This window comes from Syngnathus leptorhynchus, chromosome 13 (genome assembly GCF_054491065.1).
Source record: "Syngnathus leptorhynchus isolate UIUO chromosome 13, UIUO_Slep, whole genome shotgun sequence".
Taxonomy (NCBI): domain Eukaryota; kingdom Metazoa; phylum Chordata; class Actinopteri; order Syngnathiformes; family Syngnathidae; genus Syngnathus; species Syngnathus leptorhynchus.
Genome location: NC_141207.1, coordinates 8,761,602 through 8,781,428, shown reverse-complemented (window position 1 = coordinate 8,781,428; position 19,827 = coordinate 8,761,602). Strand labels below are relative to the sequence as shown.

Sequence of the window (19,827 nt, the reverse complement as noted above, 5' to 3'; positions counted from 1 at the left end):
CCGAGCTGCGCGTGAAGGCGTCGCCCGTGAAGACGTAAGCAGACACCTCCCGTGAAGGCATCATGCGTGTCTTTTGGTCTCTTAGAGCGCTCATTTCCCAAACGGGAAGTCGAGAGCATCATGTCTGTGCAAAAGCTCTGGTTGTACCTTTATACGGGCTGCATGTTCCTCTTCGTGTTCTGCGTGAGCGTTGCCCTCCGCGTTGTCCACGTGCTTTCGCCAACCCTGGCCAAGAAGGTGATCTTGAAAATGAACGAACGGACCACGATGAGCAAGAATCCAAATTTCACCTACGACGACTGGGGGCCCACGTTCTTCACGTTGAAGTTTGTCAAAAGCGCGTGGGAACACATGTGGTTGTCTCTGGGTCAGAAGGCGTTCGTGGGGGAACCAGCCCCGGACTCGTCCGTGGTCACCATGGATAAGCGCGAGAGCAGCATCTGCAACTTCCTCAAAGGTGCGTCCATCCGTTCATAAAAAAATAAAAAATCCACGAAATAAAGTCAATCATCCATTTTCCTATTCAAAATCTATTGTCAGTAGTGACACGTTTGTTGTTGTTGAGGTGGTAGGCACCAGTGACGTCACCAATAACAGACCAACGTTCAAGTGTGGAAAAGAAAAAAAGAAATGTGGAATTGTACTTTTCTTACCTCGATGTTTTTGTTAAATACCAGAGTTTATTTTATACAAAAGTATTTTTAATAAAACCATTTTTTTTGCTCATTCATCATTTAGCCGAATAAAATTATTATTTTTTCTTTAAAAACTATTATTCGTTTTCTATATGAAGTGCATGCGAATCCAGATCATCAATGTTGTGCGTGCAGGTTCGAGGCCTCTAGTGCTGAACTTTGGAAGTTGCACCTGACCCCCATTCATGTTCAAGCTGGACCTGTTCAAGCAGCTCATCCTGGACTTCGGCGACATCGCCGACTTTCTTGTCGTGTACATCGAGGAGGCGCACTCAAGCGGTGAGCGCGTTCGACCAAACCGATTCACTCATCCAATACTTCTTCCCAACTCTCAATACAGTAATAATCCTTCTGTAATTTGGGACACAGATGGTTGGGCCTTCACCAACAACATTCAAGTAAGCAAACACCAGACCCTGGAGGACAGGATTGCTGCGGCGCAGATCCTCTTGAAGGAAGATCCGCTTTGTCCCGTGGTGGTGGACCAAATGAGCAACACGGCCTCCGCCGAATACGGCGCGTTGCCCGAGAGGCTTTACGTGCTCCACAAAGGCAAAGTCCTCTACAAGGTGAGCCAATATTACCGATTCTTTGCCGTGATGGGAGAAGAAGAAGCATTTTCCTGTTCCATTCTCAGCTTTCTTTGCACCATGTAAATGTTGTGATTAGAATCCCAGCCAAGAGGGCGTGGACGTGCCTTGGCTCACGCAATTGCGTGTCTAGGAGCCTTGAGAGCACCGCAGATAGCTGTGGAATTTCTTGGCTCTGCCCCAGGCTGACACAAGCCTTGCCAAAAAGTATGCGTCAATAGAATCCTCTATTGTTTTGAGAAAAAGCACTCCGATGTCTTTCTGTTGTTCCACAAACGCTGGGGTTAAAAAAACAACAACAACAAAAAACTCATTATGGTTCAATTATCTGCCAAGAATTATGACTTGGTGAGATTCTATTCAAACAAGTAAACACAAGTTGCCATGAAAAAAGCAATCATGTCTTAAATCATGTATATTTATATTAGATACATTTTACATTGTGTGTGTGTGTGTGTGTGTGTGTGTGTGTGTGTGTTGTAGGGGGGCATGGGGCCTTGGGGCTACAAACCACAGGAGGTCCGCTTGGTCCTGGAGAAGCTCAAGTAGGAAGGAAGACAAGTAGACTCGCTTTTTATTCAAGAGCCACTAATACTTACTAAACACCATTTTCTCATTGAGCTTGTTCGTCTTTCCCCATCTGATGCGCTGCCCCCGGCAACGCATACACACACACACACACACACACACACACACACACACACACACACACACACACACACACTTACGTGACGTCTGAAGTTCATCTCAGTTGGTCTGTGTTTCTTAGTGACGGCTACAGATAAAACCTTTCGGACTTTGTGGCTTGATAAAATGAAATATAAATTTATGAGATGAACTCTCAGCTGTGACAAAGTGATTTACAGCGATCAATAAATCGATCAGATTTGAACTGTAAGGGATTTTGGAAATTGGTCTCAGTGATTTGAACATATGCAATTGTCATCAAAACAGACGATTACATGACGATTATGGCACAAACCTCCGGTCGCTGTAATTCGAAAGCTTCCAAGTTGCCTCGTCTGTGACCGATGTCGGCCATATTTCTTGGATTACGGTCTTGCAATAAAAGCTTCTGTTTTCCACTTTCATTTGTAGCTCACTTTTGTTTCATTTTAATCGAGCACGGGAGCGTACGCATGCTGACAAGGTTTTTAAATGTATGTTTATAAAAATGGACATGTCCGCTGGAATGAATTCTGCATCATCCAAAAATGCATTTATAGCTTAAAGCTGATCGGAGGAGTCTTTTAAATTTTAACGCTCATCCCTGAGCTAATACGGTTTATGATAAGCCTTTTTAGAGCTAGAAGGAAAAAAAACCATGACCAGAAATGATTAAAAAAAACAAAACGATGCTAATAATTAGCTTTTATTACTTAAACACGGCATAGCTAGACAAAAAGAAAAAGGCAAGTCGAAGCAGGCGTGCGGCGACCTCGCCGGCTCGACAGGTTCATCGAGTTTCTCATGTGGCTCACAAACTCCTCTGAGTAATTTGAGAACTTGATATTTTACTGTAAATTGCAGGCCTTGTATAGTTATACTACCCTTATTATTATGAATCTGTTCTTGGCAAAGGTGGAAATGGATTTGGCACATGATTTACACGGCAAATAAAAACTTTGTAACGGTGCTTTGGGTGTCTGTTGCCCGAGGTTATATTCTTGCTTGACTGTTCGATACGCTGGAATGGAAAATCCCTGTTTTTCCCAACAGCGTCGTTTCCTGTATTGACAGTACAGTGACATGTCGTTCTCCAGCTTTTGTTTACTGTCTGGAAACAATCTGATCTGTGTACCATATGGGTCATGCAGTTTGAAGAAGGTGATGCAATCACATATTATCACTGTCCAATAAAAAGCAACGATTCAACTACAACTCAATTTTTTGGGGCTTTTGGGGTGTGTGGGGGGGGTGGGGAAGATCAATTGAAATAAAAAATCGCTAGTGAATCATCTCAGTAGCCTGAGGTCACTGTCTCTGTTTCACTTTGTTAGACGTGAGCCCAGTTAGTAACTAATGGGGACAAATGTTTTTTTGTCCCAGGGGCATTATAATCATTTAAATTACCGCTTAATGTGCCCGGTGATTGGCTGGCGACCAATCCCGGGTGTTCCAGGCCTCTCCGAGACATCCTAATGAGGGATAACAAATATTTCATGTGAAACAAGCCACAAGACTTTGTGTTTTGGTGGCGCCCTATCTCACGTTGTGGCTTGATTTTGTGTCAATTCCAAATATCAAGTTTTGATTTTGCCAATTTGCCACAATATTAGCAGAAGTCACGGTGGGAACCACAAAGGCCGCTCTGTGCTGCGACAGAAAACGGGGGCAATGGCGGCTATTATTGCTGAGGGTATAATTAGGATGAGGTAGTGAACAGAGGTCTGTTTGTGATGCTTGCCGGCACATACATTCAGCAAGCTCTTGTTTCACAGGAAGTTTGGCTGCCGCCCAGCCAGGTCACTTCCTGCCGAGGCAGGCCAGCCGCTCGGCCCGCTCGTTGGACTCATTGGACCCGCGCTGAGCCAGAACATTTCCTCTGGTTTTGTCTGCATAAGTCAGCAAGTTCAACTTCTTAGGTAACGTAAACAAGCTTTCTATAAGGACTGTGGTTCTCAAAGTGGGGTGTGCTGGCTCCCTCTAGTGGCGGCGGAAAGAATTACATCAGAGTTCAGTTGTGTTTCTCTTTTAAGTTCAATCTTTTTGCTTTTAATGGTTTAGAAATGCTTTCAAAACTTTCAATTGTAAACGGTACTCGAAAAGTGTTTTCATTTTTTTTCATTCGGTCACTGAAGTTTGTTTTGCTGACGAATGACAGAAATTGCACAGCAGGTGGTGGTATACAACAAAAAGCTGTAATCAACCAATAAATAAAGAGAATGAGGAAGAAGAGGGGGGGGGGAAATGACACAAAGGATTCGTGTTTGGTTTGACAGCTCATGGATGGATTTACAGACGGGATCCGACTTGGATTGGAGTCTAACCTTGGCCACGATGCAGAAGTAGAACTAAGTCATTTGAAAACTTTTTGGTTGGAGTTCAAACAGCAGCCACCAGTTTGCACCTGCTGTATTGCACCGTTCAAATTGTTTGCAAATAAGAGAATGTTTTTTTCCCCCCCAAGAAACAGGATTTAAAAAAAAGTCTTTAGATGAGAAAGGGAGGTTTGGGGGAACATACATCAAAACTGGAGACAGATCAAGCTAACGATTTGTATTAAAGCCACATTTTATTCCATGCCTCAGTTGAATGATAATGTCTGTTAACTGTCTAATAAATAGCAATCGTGTCCGCGGCGTCCATATGTTCCCAGTGAATGGAAAAATTGAAAATAGAATAAAAAATAAAAACAGACACTAGAAGTTAAGTTATTGTAAAATTATATTAACAATCAATCTTTCCTCAATTTTAAAATAAAAAAAAAAAGAAGCAAAAATAGGACAACACAGAGCAGACGTGTAATGTTCACAGGAGGAAAAAAAAAAAAAACCCTCATCACATTGACAAGACTGCTGCTCGCTAAGTTTGTAACGGCGCCGACTCACTCACAATGACTGTGCCAATATACGGAGTCCAAAATATTATCAATATATTACATTAAAAAATGGGGACAAAATAATTAAAGACCACAATAAAAAAAAAAGTTTAAAAGCTTGAGTCCACTTGGGGGCAGCACTGGGTCGCATGCTGAGAATGTCTAATGAAAGCCAGTTGAACATTTATTTGACTAGAAATCCTTTATTTTTTTGCTACGATGCTACTTTTGGCCTTCCAGTACATAATTACCGAGCTAGACAAGTAATACACTTGGACACGACTGGGAAAAAAAAATAAAAAATACCAGTAAGGCATAGTCGTTCCACTGACGTGTTGAATTGTCTATCGAGGCCAGCGAGCTTTCTAGTAGAATGCGGAATAAATGTTCAAACGGCTTCCCAAATGTGTCTGAGTGTATTCGTTGGGCCACATGTGGAAGTCAGATTGACCTATTGGGAAAGGTAAGAGCAGTCAAAAACTCAATGAACTAAAAAAAAAAAAAAGGTCTAAAAATTTACCAATATTTGGCAGTTATTTCACCAGTTGAATTTTGATCAGGTTGTTGTCCAAAATGTATGGAGTCCGAACTACAGTGTTCCCCCACTGATGGCAACATATCTATTTGGCCTAAGAAAAGCTTGACTTTTCTTGGTACCACAGCACTACTTATATTCAGCAGGACTTTAGACTCCTCCTTCTTCAATTCAGCATAGTTCATTGTGACCAAGATGCTACAAAATGGCGTCAAAGCACTACTTGTTCAGATTTCACAGTGCTTTGGGCATGGGCACAAAAAAAATATATATCAAATTGACCAACTAGTGCTTTGAAAAATCGGCTCTTTAATTGGTTATCATAATCATATTTGGCCAAATAGTGGCGTTAGCATAGGCCTCAAAAACTGAATAGGTGGGGGAACACTGTATGAGGGAGGGGGGGAGTCTTCCAAGCAACGAGCTGGACACGTATGGCGAGCAGCACCCAAAAAAAAAAAAAAAAGCTCACAATGCAAATGTACATGTATGTACACTCTCCAGTGTTTGAAGTGGACCCGATGGGGACAATTCCTGCGCAAATTCTGTCTGAGAAAAAAAAAAAAAAAAAAAAAAAAAAAAAGCAAAGCATCGCTCTCTCTTTTACTGTATCGTCGGGGTTACGTGTCGCCGTTGTTACGCTCGTCGCTTTTGTTGCGCGAGAGACATTTTCTTTGCCCGTCTTTCTGACGTGGACTTTGGATCCCTGATTCTTTGCTGATGCCTCTGATCGAATGGGGGTTTTCGAATCCTTGGAATGATGGCAAATTACGAAGGGTAAGGCTGGCAGGGGGGGAGGGGGCCGGGGAGAGCGAGGGGGGAGTCACACGCTCATCGTCATGGTTGGAGAGTACTGCAGAAGACAGAAGATCAGTTACCTAAATCCTATTAGACCACCAAATCACGAACCGGGAGGCTAAGTGGGTGTGAGCTTACGTTCTCGCTCTGAAACGAGTGGAGGAAGTTCCCACTCAGCTCGCCATCATCCCTCGGGGTCCCCGGAGGATTACTAATGCCGCTTAAATTGTTTGGAGAATTCTGAGGAGAAGAAAAAAAAAAAAAAAGCATGAAATTATTATTGTGGTTTGGTCACACGGCCGCTTGCGAGGTTTACCTTGTTCATTCCGTCCAAATCGCCGGAGCCTAAACAAATAAATCTTCTTTTAATGTCGTGATCAGCACTTTCTACTCTCTGTACAACACGTTTTCCCCACATCTGGTAATATTTTGAAAGTGTGCATTGCGGCAGGCGGTGTTACCTAGTGACCCGTTCATGTGGTGCGGTTCCATCCCAGCCATTGCCCCCAGGGGTCCGTCAGAGCCGGGGCCCATGGGGAACTGAAGCGGAAACACAATGTGTGGGATTGCACGGCCGCTGGAAGGCTCACCAAGAAAAGCAGCTACAACGTAACTTACATTATTTCGATTACCGGGTCCAGTGTTGATCATGGTGTACAAATTGTCGCCAGAATTGTTGGAGTCTGATTTTAAAAAATAAAAATAAGTATTCATGATGGCGGAAGTGGAAAATGTAAAAATACGACAGTTCACCTGCGGGACTGGGCATGATGGGCGTCCCTGGTGGTCCTCCTCCAGATGCCCCCTTCAGAAAAAAAATGACATCATTAAACACCGTGAAAAAAATGTTTTGAAAAATTAGCAAAAATGTCTTCTTACCCCGTACGCGCCGGGAGACGGTGACGAGTAAGGCATCTGAAAGCAACAACAGCCACCATTACTGACTAGAGAAGCTAAAGCGTCATCATCCGAAAAGCATCATGGCCGCCGGTTCCGATGACACAAAATGCCGCAATTGCGTTCCAGACTCGCAGCACAATAACTCTTGCGCAATTTGCTCTTTGTGTGTGTGTGTGTTTACTCACAGAATTAGCATTGTTAGGATTGGGCCACGGCCGACCGGTCCCCGGGCCCCTGGAAGGCAAAGGCAATGTTCAACCTGACACTTGCGCTTTGTGTGAAAATACCGAGTGACGCGAAGGCTCACATGTTGACTCCTGGCATGCCGGGGCCCATGGTGTTGTGTGGGGGCCTCATCCCGCCACCAAAGTTCTGATGAGACATCAAGTTGTTTTATTTTGCGTTAGCGCTAGCAAAGCGACAATCTAGCGTTACCTGCGGCCCGGGCCCCATGGGCCCCATTCCTCGAGGGCCGCTCATTCTCTGCATGGGTCCCAAGTTAGGATGACCTAGTGGGAGGAGAGGAGACAATGCATTCCTTCACACCTCCACTTGAACAGACTCAATAGGGACTACACCCAAATGCGTGCTTCCTTTCTCCCCTAGGTAGTTAAAAAAGGAATATTTCGAGCACTGATCCTTACCTTGTGGTCTTGTTGGGTCCATATTAGGCAACATGGGATGCGGGCCGGGTCCTCCCCCTGGTGGCTGCGAAGGAGAAATGCATCATGGGAATTTGTCATTCCTAGTGGATGATGTTTTTTTTTTTTTTTTTTTTACGGCACCTTTAAGTTAGTTATTATCACGTGACAGACGTCAGCCAACCACCAGGGGGCAACGCACTATTAAGTCTCCATTCAGCAAGGCAAATTAATTTAAACAATACAATAATAAATACAATTTCTCAATTGGTCATTTCAACCTGAAGTGAATGTTGTGTTTTTTTCCCCTGTTTGTGTGTTTGACTTCTACCTGGTTTGCAATCCTGATGGGGGGACCTCTCGGGCCGCCGGCGAAGCGAGGCGACATGAAGGACTGCGACACAAACAAGACATCTGCGTGAGATTTCCATTCAAAGCCTAAAGGCTCTTCCTTCCTTCCTCTCTGTTGTGCGAGCAGTGAGCGTAGAAAAGAGCGAAGCGCTGAGCGCCCCTGGCCCCGAAACGACGGCGGACGGCAAAACAAGGGGGGCCGCAGAGGGAGAGGGAGCGTTACCTGACTGTGGGGTCCCATCATATTGTTAGGGGGAGGAGGCTGAGGGTGAGGAGAACCCTGGGGACCGGGAGGACCCTGCGGCATTGCACAAAATGATGGCAAAAGAGAGGAAAGGGAGGGGAGGGGGGGAGAAGAGAGAAAGAGGGGCAAAGACAGAAAAAGAAAAGCAGGGTTACTGCAGGGCAGAAGACAGTTGGAGCGAAAGATGCAAAAAAAAAAAAGCAAGAACAGAATAAGCTGTGTTCTTGGAAGCTAAGCAGAGAAGCAAGCGAGTGAGACGTGGCCTTGAACGAGAGAAGAGGATGTGGGCTCTCTTGCCTGTCTATCAAGGAGAGGAGGAACCTTGCTGCATGCAGCATGTCATCAACGCTAATCACCCCCCCTTCCCAAAAATAACAGCATCAATTAGGCTCCGTGCAATTAGCTAGCCGTACACTAACACTTGACGCGAAGAGAAGCAGGCATCCGAGTTTTACACACTTACGACGGATTCCGGATTGCGTAACCCCTCAGGAGATATTTGGCCTCGTTCCGGTTTTGTTTTCACCCCGAGCCTTGTCGTAGGACTGCATTATTAATGGAATTTGAATCGTGAGCCAATATTTTTCCAAACAGTAGTCAGCCAACCACTAGGGGGCGATCTAGTGTATCAAGAAGTATCATCGTAGCTGCAATCACAAATTATGATTGTGCTCTGTCATATTATATTTACAGTATTGAATCGGTAAATTTAAAAATGCATTGGTAATTTTATTTTTTTCAATTAATGACTCATTCTTTCCATTTTAAAACCAGTTCATTTCGTTTACCGTACAGAAAAAAATAATATTTTTTTTTTTACAAATGATGGTTGGAATCTATTTGCAAGACATTTTCAGAGTTAATATCATTGCTTCATTGCGTACAGTTACCCAACGCTTCTCGAGATATTGATCCAACAGTAGGTGCAGCCTACTTCCATTTCTCCATTAGGGGGAAAATGGCTGCGCCACGCCTTCCTGTTTACAGCACTGGACGGGCCCGTGCATACTAAACATCTCTGACGTTTACAAGTTCATCAAGCAGAGTCAAAACAAAAAGCTTGTGCCGTTCCTTCTCTTTTGTGGTAAGTTGGTGACACTGCTTTTGTAAAATCCGAGCAAGTTTCCAAAAACCAATCAATCCTAATTTTAGCAGCAGAGATGTTGCGAGAATGAAATCTTGTCGTTCAAAAGGCTTGGAACAAAATGTTCCCAGAGCTGTTAACTTAATAAACAAGAGGCCACACTTAAGATGACTCAATATGTGTTCATGCTAATTTCGCATTTTGGCCATAATGTGAGCAAGCACGCAGGTACACAAAAAAAACGGAATCCCACGCATGAGTCACAAAATTGGATCATCAGTATTAGAGAACAGAGCCTAAGTGATTAAGAATGAATGAATGGTGAATTTTTTTTTTTGATGAGAAATTTTTCTGGTATCAGTGAGGCGAGCGTTGCACTGACCTGGAAAAATCCAGGTGGCATGGGTCCTCCTGGCATGCCGTCACCAGGGGGCATCCCTCCCATTACGGGGCTGGGGGCCGCCGCTGCACTCTGAAAACAAAACAATTCATTCCAGTCAGCCATTTTGAACTGAAAAGAAGTTTTAGTAGCAATCAGGAGGAACTGAGATTTTGGGTGCCAGTCCGAGCTCGACTTTTTGGTTTTCGTCTTCGTAATAAACGAGATTTGCTATACTTAAATCATCGGCGCGGTCCGTGAGGCAAATCCCGAGCCCCGCCGATCCACGATGGAGCGCCTGAGATAAGCATCAGGAGGGACTCGGTGAGTCAGTGGCTCCACAGCCGAGGCAGACCGGAGCGATTTCCTGCGCAAACCGCAGGCCTAATTCACTAATGTGCCATTTGCTTTGGTCACACACACACACTCCTAATTGCCCGCGTCTTTTTCTTCCTTGTAGCAAAGGGAACATGAGATGTGCTAATGCATCCTAAGCGGCAGCGTTGTTGGGCTTCCAAAGAGGAGCGACGCAACGGGAGTACTCCATTTTGGATGGCCACGGCGACAAGGAGTGGTTACGACGCAAGGCTCGGAGGTCGCATCAAATATGCAAACGCTGACGGCCACTAAAGACATTAGTGGTCAAGAGCCGACACACGTATCTACCCCCCCCACCCCCATTATACCGGATGGGCGCAGGCTGCAGCTGCAGGACCACTGTGAAATACCTCAACCGGGAGAGAAGTGAGGCCAGAAAGAGAAGTCGAGGCCCCGACACCTCCATGATGTGCAAACAAACACGCATTTTGTAGGTCTTTACACCTTGGTGTTATGGGAGAGAGAGGGGGGGACAAAAATGTTTAAGGGGGCATAGAAGGATTTATTTGATTTAGGAGATTTTTTTGTTACTTGAGGTAAGCGTTAAGTGTGTCGCCGGGGGCGGAGTCATTGTGACCTAATTAATACCACCTGTGTCTACCTGGAAATGTTTCTTTTGCTTGGAGGCTAGATGCCAATATTTCTGTTGACCGCTAGTTTTTTGGGTCCAACGGCGCACCTTTTGTTTCTATTCATTGTATATTTTGAAGTATAACTTATTGAAGGGTCAAGTAAGCAGTGGCAAATTGCAGTTAAGTCTTCAAGCTTCCATGCAAGATTTAGGATTTCAGATGTGCTCCTTTTCTACTCGACAATGATTGTTCTACTTCACTGCAGAGGATAAAGAATATATGCCTGTGAGTATTGCATTAACCAGCTGGAAGAATTTGGGGGGATATATTGCTCAGTGTTTGCCAAACTGCTTGCTCACATTTCAAGTTTTTGCTCACAAGTCAAAGTAAAAACCCGTAAGCAGGGTCGCTTGTATCTCAAAACACCCTATCGTCCCATAAACATTGAGTTTTGGATCAGAAGTGATTCAGAACACAGCCTTTCCGGCACGAGAGAGAAATGTTAGAAGAGACCACCCAATTGCCGCCTCCTGACCAAACCAAGTCTTAACAGCCCCTCTCTTCTTCCCTTAGAATCAACAGCGCAGAGAAAAAAGGCCCCATGTTTAGCTTGTAAATGTTTAACCATTACTCAGCGTCGTAAAAGCCGGCCCGGATCCCGACTGGACTTCTCCGGTCCCACCCCCGCCCCCTTTTGCCTCGTGCTGGTGGATGGTGGGCATATGCCATGCTGCCGCTACCCCCTTCCCTTTCGCCAATCTGGCCCTCAACTCCCCTGACAGCCATCAATCAGCCCCCGACGCCATGGCGACGGGGCCCCTCGGGGAGCGCTCGGCATCGCCGGCGTGAGTACACCAGGGCTTTACGAGCGCCGGCGGCCAGCGCGCACCAACGCACCTCCCCCACGCAGACAATGGCTACGCTCCAAGCACAAGTACTGTCCACACACACACGATAGTCTGAGTCATTATTTGTAATTTTTGTGTAGCGATCATTTTTTTTAATCCGATGAATATATCAATCGACAAAAGTAATCGACAGATTGTTAGTAGCAGCCTTAATCGTGACTTAACAAACTACTTTGGATTTGCAACACAAAGCAAGTAAATGGACTGTATTGTAACTCAAAAAAAAAAGAAAAAAAAACTACGCACACCGGGTCTCTTGTAAATCAAGGTGATCAATCCTCAGTTTGCTAACCACAGGACACAAAGCGAATGGAAGAATGTCGTTTGAGCCAACAAGCTCGCCTGGCAATCACGAGGCAAGTCATTATTTAAAGGGCAGTGTGCCACTGCCGACGCTCGCCGAGCTCCTAGGTCACCGGCGGGACCAGAAGGTCCGTTACCGTGACAACTATCTGCTGAAACCCGCCTCGCCATTTTAGCTACCCCCCCTCCCGCCCCCTTCCTGCCTGATGAGTCAACCCCCCTCTCCTCTCCCGAGCGCCGGCGGGCGAACAGTCATGCTTTTCTGCTGATGCCGTGAAAGTCTTCTAATCTACATTTGCTTATTTGACCGGCACGATAAAAACCGTACAAAATGTATCACAATAAAACAGGGGATGCTTTTAAAAAGTACCACGCAATCACAAAAGTGTCATTGACCGGGTGTGCGATTCATACGTTGTGGATCTAATGGCCGTCTCCCCCTCGCTGCTAATCAATTGAGATGATTCTATTGCGAGTTAATATGCTTCTATGCGTACAGACGGGTTTGACACGCTGACATCAGCATCTTTTTCCCAGAAAGCAAATAAGCTCCTCCGTCGGTTGCGTCACCAACACGGCAAAATTACGGACAGAGGGGGGGAAAAAGAGAAAAAAAAAACACGGAGATTTTTTCTCTCATGTAGAATATATATATATATATATATCTTGATCAATAACGTTTATGGTAACTTTATTTAAAAAAAAAAAAAAAAAAAACAACAACAACCTCAGAAATCTCAATTACTGCCGGGCCATGAAGCAATTGAGGTCAAGAGTTCGACTTGAACCGGCCAAGGCTGTTGATCCAGTCTGAACTAGTTTGCCATGTAACGTACAAGCCATCTTGAGTAAACTCAAAACCATAGTAATTTTCCACATGACCAATCAAGGAATTCTATTCATCCAAGTTATTTAAAAAACAGAAAATGGAATTCCGTGCTGGGCGATGCAATATGAACGCCACAACACATGAACAGACTACTCACATAGTCGTGGAAGGCTTTGGCTTCACTGGAGTGGTCACATGTTTCTCTCCTCTCCGGCGCAGCGCAGTACAAGTCCCAGAATACACTGTGGACGACGTGTTGATGTGAGAAAAACATCAGCGCGTAAACAATCCCCGGCCGGACGTGTTTACACGGGGAGACGAGATCATCGGCTCTTACCACCACCAGGAATGCAGAAATCCAGGGGGTTCTCCGAGTGTTATGTTCTTCTCCCATCGTATCTGGAGAGAATGTTTGGAATTTTAAAACACTTTATATGAAATGATGAAAAAAATTATTAGTAGTATTGGGTCGATACCAGTTTTATTAGAAGGTATCGGGTAATTGTGGGGGTTGCCGATACTGCCACAGATACTACTTAAGGCCCCCCTCTAAAAAATCTGACATTAAGTCTTCCTTGCCAGTAGTCGGCGCTATACTGTGGTAATTTGACACATTGGCTAATTGTCACCTGCAGGTACTCTGTATTGGTGAGTACTTACAAATATTTATGATATCGGTCTGAAAATGGGAGTCAGTCAGAAAGTGCAAGATTGAAAATATCCACTAAGGGCACCTACCTCTGACAAAAAGGTCTGTGCAGACTTTTGTGCTCCTATGTGAAGCAAATATTCATAAACGTAGAGCGCTAACCTGTGGGAAACAAACCAGATTTTTAATTTAAGCTATTAAAAAGAAATATTAATAAGACAGTCATTCTACTACATCACTACACTATAGTACCTGCATTATTTTACCAGGGAGGACAAAGAGCTTACTAGTTCATTGAAATTGAATAAATCCTCAACCAGCTTTGTTACTATTAGTGCAACAGAGTAATTTACTAGCAAGGTTTGATTGCATAGTAGTAAAATTGCACTAGTATCTGGTTAAAAAAAAAAAACCTTGCTGGCAAGACGCGCTTTTCTAGTTTGCCCAAGTCGTTCTACTAGTATACTAAATTGTCGTACTGGTAAGGAGTTAACTAGTTATTAAACGACTAGAAATCACTGATACAGAATAAATGCTCAAACGTCTTCCCATACTCGTGCAGGCCTTGTGAACAATGGCTGCCAAGCAAGGCTGTGGCACAAAACACTTGCATGGGGCTCCGAACACAAAGTGTGGCGGACGGGAGAGCAACAGTATATCGTGCAGAAATGACACAAAACGTCAGCAAGAAAGGCTTGACGAGAAGGCAAATGATCGAAAGCAAGCTTGGAAAGAGCTCCGCACGCAAAACAATATAGTGTGCAGCCAGGCGATGTTATTGTTTTCTACCTTTCGATTCGAGCCTAAATGTCACACTCGTGTTCGTTATTCGAGTCGCTATTTACAGGCGGAATATATGGTTGGAAAATTAAATTGAAATTGCGACAAAGGGGGATTTTTTTTTTTAATAGGCGGCGATAGAGACAAGCGATAGACAAGGCGGTTCATTCAATTCTATTCTCGGTAGCAGGAAATTGTCTCTTGCTAGCCTGTCCAGCGAACAACAGGCAAGTTGCGAGGGGAGGAAAAAAAAAAAGACGGCACATTCGTCACTATTTCTCGCCTTACTTTTCTCGTGCTTGGACGTCCGACGGCACTGGGGTTCCTTTGCCTTTTGGGAACATTGTTTCTTGTGGTAGAACAGTCGGCTTTCTTGCTTATTTTTGGTTGTTTTTTCCCCCCCTCGCCACTCTATTTCATCTGTCGGTTCATCGCGACCCTCTCACACTCCAACCGCACTACACTGGTCCTCCTCGCTCGATAACTCAACCGAGCTTGGTCCATGCAGGGGGCGGAGACAAAGGCGGGGATAGCGTTTTGATTGATAGTCTTGTTAGCCAATCAGCGCATGAGACTTAATTTAAGGTGGACCTCATCGTGCTCAGTTTGTTATTAAGCTGATAATTGCGTAAATCTGTTTTTGTTTAATATGTTCATTAATTTCATTCAATTGAAAAACTACAAAAGTACAACCTCACATTTTTGTATAGATTGAATTACTGTAAGATACTTGGCTACGTTGCAATGCAAAATATTTACTACAGCTTGTATTGCAGAACTTACTGCCTTTTCAAAATGAGCAAGTGTAAATAATGAGTAAATATGCGGAGCATTTTAACCCAGGAAAAAAGAAAATATAAATTCCGCCTTAAAACTTGCAGAGCGCTCCTCCAGTTTTGTCCCTCCCTCTTTCTCCTATAACCTCCAGCTCTCTCTCTCTCCCTCCTGTGGCGAGCGTGTTGTAACAGTATTTCGGGTGTGTGTTGTTATTTAAGATTGGGGAAATGGAGCAAGAACCCCCTTCCGGGTTGCCGTCTTTGCCACTCGGTTTTCCGCCATTTGAAGGACTGTCAACTCGTCTTTGAAAGCCGGAGTCCCATTTTTCTATCGGTAAGTTACTTTTTGCGATCTCTAGAGTTCGGCAAACTCTTTTCTTTTTTTCTTGGATCACACAGACAAGCTTCAAGTATTTATAACACCGTTGTGTAGCCCGTATTACACCTGAATTAAGATGAAAGGTCATTGCAAGGATAAATCCAAATGCATGACCTCTTTTGCAACTAATGTCGTGTGCAGTTCACGTTTGTAGCAGTTTGGTTGTTGCAATTTTGTAAAACAACTTAATATAAGTGCCAACCTGCAAATGAGAGCTAAAAAAAAATGAAGTGACCTGCAGTGAGGGTGTGCACACTTATGCAAAAACATCATTTGCGTTTTTTTCCCCTCCTTGAAAGTGTTCGATGTCATTGCATTGCTGCAATTGACCCGCCGCCACGTCGCGTGTCCCCCGTCTGCACAGCGTGGGTGAGCAATGACGTCGGAGGAGGTCAAATGCGCTGGCGCAGCGGTGGAGATTGGCGAGGGCTACAAGAACCCCACCGAAGTCACCATGAGTCAGATTGTGCTGCCCTGTCACTCCAATCACCGCGGCGAGCTGAGCGCTGGACAGTTGCTCAAGTGGATGGACTCCACGGCCTGCCTGTCAGGTAATCAAATCGGAATGGAGTTGGGAAGATAAAACTGATAAGACAATGACCAAATGTAACCTATCAATGGAGGTAACCTCGAGGTTTGTTTCTTTGTTGTTGTACTTTGTACTGCTCCTTCCTAGTATTGTCAGGGCATAGTGGAGCTCAAAATGCAACATGACCTAAGTGTAACTCTAATTTACAAACGTAAACGTGCAGGAAATTGCATAAAAAGTGAATGAATAGAGTTGGAAAAAGTTTCATATATGTTTAATGTAGCACCTATTAATGCCCCCCCATAAATGAATAAATAAATAAATAAATATATTTTCAATGATCGATACAAAATACGTATTAATTCAAATTGAAATGTAAAAATTGCATTCTTCTACATTGCAATGTCGATTTTATTGCAATTACAGCCGAGAGACACGCAGGCTGCTCCTGTGTCACGGCGTCTGTCGATGACATCCACTTTGAACACACCATAGGGTAAGAACCAATTCAACACCAGTCATTGGTCTTGGAAATTTTGTTCATGCTCCCAAGATAAGCGGCCTATTCTATGTTGATGCCATCATCACCCCTCCGTGTTGATTGTAAGCTTGTTTGTGTTGCAGTGTGGGAAATGTAGTCACCATCGTAGCCAAAGTCAACCGAGCCTTCACATCCAGTATGGAGGTGTGTAATCCTTACTGATTTTACCGTTTAAAATATTCAAGTGATCTCTCTTTCTTATTTCCCTTTTAGGTTGGCATCATGGTGACATGCGAGGACCTCTACACTGACACTCACTGGAGGGTTTGTCAAGCCTGTGCCACTTTTGTGGCCAGGAGAAGGGAAACTGGAAAGGTATTGAAGGAGATAGGAACAAAAATATTGAGACATAGCACACAAATGGTTTGGTTTCAGTTGCAACTGTGGTGTCTCAATACTTTTGTCCACCACAGGTGCAACTGAAGCAGCTGACCCCTCAAACTCAAATGGAGCAGATGGAGTACAGCCTGGCAGCAGAGAGAAGGAGGATGAGGCTCATCCATGCCGAGATCATCACAGACCTGCTGAGCAGCAGCGCGGCACAGCTCGGTATTAACTCCCGCCCTCAGATTTGTTTCGATCCCCATCGCACAACGCCAATAAAGACATTCTATTGTATGCAGGCGAATGCCAAGAGTACCAGGACGCCGTGCCGGCCGAGCGCACCCGAGTGGAGAGCGTGGAGCTGGTGCTGCCGCCCCACGCCAACCACCAAGTCAGCACCTTCGGGGGCCAGATTATGGCTTGGATGGAGAATGTAGCCACCATTTCGGCAAGGTATGTGAGGACTAAACTCCTATTTAGCAGGGCAGTAAAGAGGCCAACCAAGCGTGCTTGCTTCAAGCTGTTAGTTACTCCATGGGCAGCTGAATTTGACCAATAAATCGCTGCAAAGGGATTTATTGTCCCTCTCCTTGTCAATCTAGTCGCCTGTGTAATGCCCATCCCACCTTGAGGAGCATTGACATGTTCCATTTCCGTGGCCCGTCCCACATCGGCGACCGATTGGTACTGAAGTCAATTGTGAACAACGCCTTCAAGCACAGGTCAGTCACCGTAGTTCCAATAGCACCACTTCCAACAAAGCCTCCTATGTTGATTGCAATTAGAGGAGGGTGTGCACACTTTTGCAACAACGTGATCTCACTTTAATTTGACATTTCAGCATGGAGGTGGGAGTGTGCGCTGAGGCTTACCAGGGTGGAGAACCTCAGCGTCATATCAATAGTGCCTTTATGATCTTTGAGGTCCTGGATGGCAATCGGAAAGCGCGCACGCTACCTCGGATAAGACCCGAGCCTGTAGTGAGTCAGCCATGTTGTGTGTACTCGAAGCAATACAGCCAAAGAAATTCGGATAATTATAAATGTCAATCAAATCCAGAATGTTCCGCCTCCGTGGTTACGCAAGTTTTGTTTTACAGGACGGTAAACGACGTTATCAAGAAGCTATTGCCAGAAAGAAGATCCGTCTCGATAGGTGAGTGGAAAAGCTCAGCATTTTTACAAATACAGTTTTCTCAGCTCTTGAAGGCTCAGGTTTACAAAAAGGCATGACGCTCCTTTATTAAAATTTAGATATAATTCATACATTTCAATTTGCTTCAAATGACACGTAACGCTGTCTCACTCTTGCAGAATGTTTGTGTCCCGCAGCGGAATCTTTTGTTCCGCGTCCTCAGCATGTGACATAGAATGTTAGCGCTGAGCCCAGCTGGCCGGGCATAATACGCCAATTGTTTCCAGCTTTCCTTCTAATCTCATTTTTATTCGGCCCAACATCGGACCCACTACAAGAATGTTTACCTATTGCTTGGGGTCTTGCTTTTATTTTTAGAGTAAATGCTTGCTTGTGTGTGCAGGAAATACATCATCTCCTGCAAGCAAAATGAAGTGCCTCTGTCCGTACCCTGGGATCCAAGCAACCAGGTATGAGTCATTCCAAAGACGCAGTTCAGGAGATGCTTCCGATTGATTCCACATGTCGGCACTCGAGCGAATAAAATGAGTTTGACGATCTTGCTTGGCTTTCCTCGGTCAGATGTACTTGAGCTACAATAATGTCTCCGCTCTGAAACTGATGGACACCGTAAACAACTGGGTGTTGACCTCGGAAAAAAACAAAGTGAGTACTAACGGCGGTCACTTAACCCTCATCGGCCATTTTTGACCTAATTTGTTTTCTTCATTTGACTGCTATTTATAGGTCAGACTGTACACGCTGGAGGAGAACCGGACGCTGAGCTTCAAAGTGGAGATGAACGTAAGCGTGTCGGCCGAGCAGACGTTCCACCTTCTCTCGGACCTCGGGAGGAGAAAAGAATGGGACCGCCATTATCAGTCAGTCACTTGTTGAAAGCGAGCGATGTCATCTTAAATGTTTCATTGGTAAACAAATGTTTCCTGCAAGGGCGTGCGAGGTGATCACGCAGGCGGACGAGGACGACACCATATATCGCGTCAGGACGCCCTCCATCCGTAAAGGGGGCAAAGGTCAGGACTTTATCTTGCTGGCATCTTGTCGGAAACCATGTGATGTCAGGTATGTCGTGACACGGTGTGCTAAAGTTTGAACAGCGCTGAGCTAAGAGTTTTGACCCTCGTAGGGATCCGTATCTGATCGCGTTGCGCTCCGTCACGCTGCCCACTCATCCGCCAACTGCGGACTACGACAGAGGAGAGGTTCTCTGCGCCGGATTCACAATCTTAGAGGAGTCCAGCGCTGTCACTAAGGTTCGCATTTGCCAACATTTTGCTCACCGCCATTTTGTTTATTTTTAACTATTTAATAATGAGAAATAATCTGTACCTATGTTTGCTTTCAGGTCACCTACTACAATCAGGCCACACCAGGAGTTCTTCCCTACATCTCAACAGACATTGCCGGACTGTCCTCGTCTTTTTCCAGCGCTTTTTCCGCCTGTAGTGACTTCCTTGAGGCCAACAAGGACCGCTTGATCACGTCAACTCCGCAGGCCACAAATGCAGCAGATACGCTGCGAAAGGAGCCGTAGTACTGTATTTCAGTTTTGCATTCATATTTTGGGCATTTGTCAAAGTGCCAAGGAAATACCGCGTGTCGTCAAACCTCGTTTCAAGGGCATAGGATAAACGGTTATTGCGCAAGATTGCACAAGGATGACTTTTATAGCTTTAACGGAACTGTCTGGAAAATGAAGTGTGCAATAGTTAGTAGATTACATTGTCCTATTACTGATGTATCTTTCTGACAATTGGTGTAATTATCACTAGTGATTGTTATTGGTTAATGTTGAGTTTGAGCATGACATGGCGATATAAGAGAACACGGCCAAGTAGCAGCAACAATAAATGTTTTTAAAATATTAAACAAGCTATATTGTTGATGTTTTGTCAGTTGTGTACTCCAAAGGAATGTGGACAGTAAATTGAGAGAAAAAAACATTT

At 44.7% G+C, this 19,827-nt stretch overlaps 3 protein-coding genes across 6 annotated transcripts; 2 read left to right on the top strand and 1 right to left on the bottom strand.

The window, feature by feature from the left end:
* The first annotated feature begins 58 nt into the window (after nt 1–58).
* Nucleotides 59–2,638, top strand: dio1 (iodothyronine deiodinase 1). The gene is made up of 4 exons (XM_085929133.1): nt 59–457; nt 831–974; nt 1,065–1,264; nt 1,769–2,638. The coding sequence occupies exons 1-4, from the start codon at nt 121–123 to the stop codon at nt 1,832–1,834; spliced, it is 747 nt and encodes a 248-aa protein (XP_085785259.1). The 5' UTR covers nt 59–120; the 3' UTR covers nt 1,835–2,638.
* A 1,973-nt stretch (nt 2,639–4,611) lies between these two features.
* ssbp3b (single stranded DNA binding protein 3b) lies at nt 4,612–14,666 on the bottom strand. Of its 3 annotated transcripts, XM_085927760.1 has the most exons (18): nt 14,466–14,666; nt 13,487–13,559; nt 13,086–13,147; nt 12,906–12,990; nt 9,762–9,851; nt 8,275–8,349; nt 8,032–8,094; nt 7,704–7,767; nt 7,495–7,568; nt 7,367–7,431; nt 7,245–7,293; nt 7,039–7,074; nt 6,913–6,964; nt 6,778–6,842; nt 6,621–6,699; nt 6,476–6,504; nt 6,298–6,399; nt 4,612–6,214 (listed from the first exon to the last, which is right to left on the bottom strand). In XM_085927760.1, exons 1-18 carry the CDS (start codon nt 14,519–14,521, stop codon nt 6,185–6,187), a joined length of 1,149 nt encoding a protein of 382 aa, XP_085783886.1. In that variant the 5' UTR covers nt 14,522–14,666; the 3' UTR covers nt 4,612–6,184. The 3 variants fall into 3 exon arrangements, with proteins under 3 accessions (XP_085783886.1, XP_085783885.1, XP_085783887.1); XM_085927759.1 differs by having other exon boundaries at nt 6,621–6,842; XM_085927761.1 differs by lacking the exon at nt 8,275–8,349.
* Nucleotides 10,717–19,753, top strand: acot11b (acyl-CoA thioesterase 11b). Of its 2 annotated transcripts, none has more exons than XM_085927758.1 (17): nt 10,717–10,993; nt 15,173–15,287; nt 15,632–15,883; nt 16,288–16,357; nt 16,486–16,546; nt 16,616–16,717; nt 16,816–16,951; nt 17,026–17,179; nt 17,329–17,448; nt 17,568–17,706; nt 17,826–17,881; nt 18,264–18,330; nt 18,443–18,526; nt 18,608–18,741; nt 18,812–18,943; nt 19,008–19,134; nt 19,227–19,753. In XM_085927758.1, exons 3-17 carry the CDS (start codon nt 15,709–15,711, stop codon nt 19,413–19,415), a joined length of 1,746 nt encoding a protein of 581 aa, XP_085783884.1. In that variant the 5' UTR covers nt 10,717–10,993; nt 15,173–15,287; nt 15,632–15,708; the 3' UTR covers nt 19,416–19,753. The 2 variants fall into 2 exon arrangements, with proteins under 2 accessions (XP_085783884.1, XP_085783883.1); XM_085927757.1 differs by having other exon boundaries at nt 10,718–10,993; nt 15,697–15,883.
* Nucleotides 19,754–19,827: the final 74 nt, after the last annotated feature.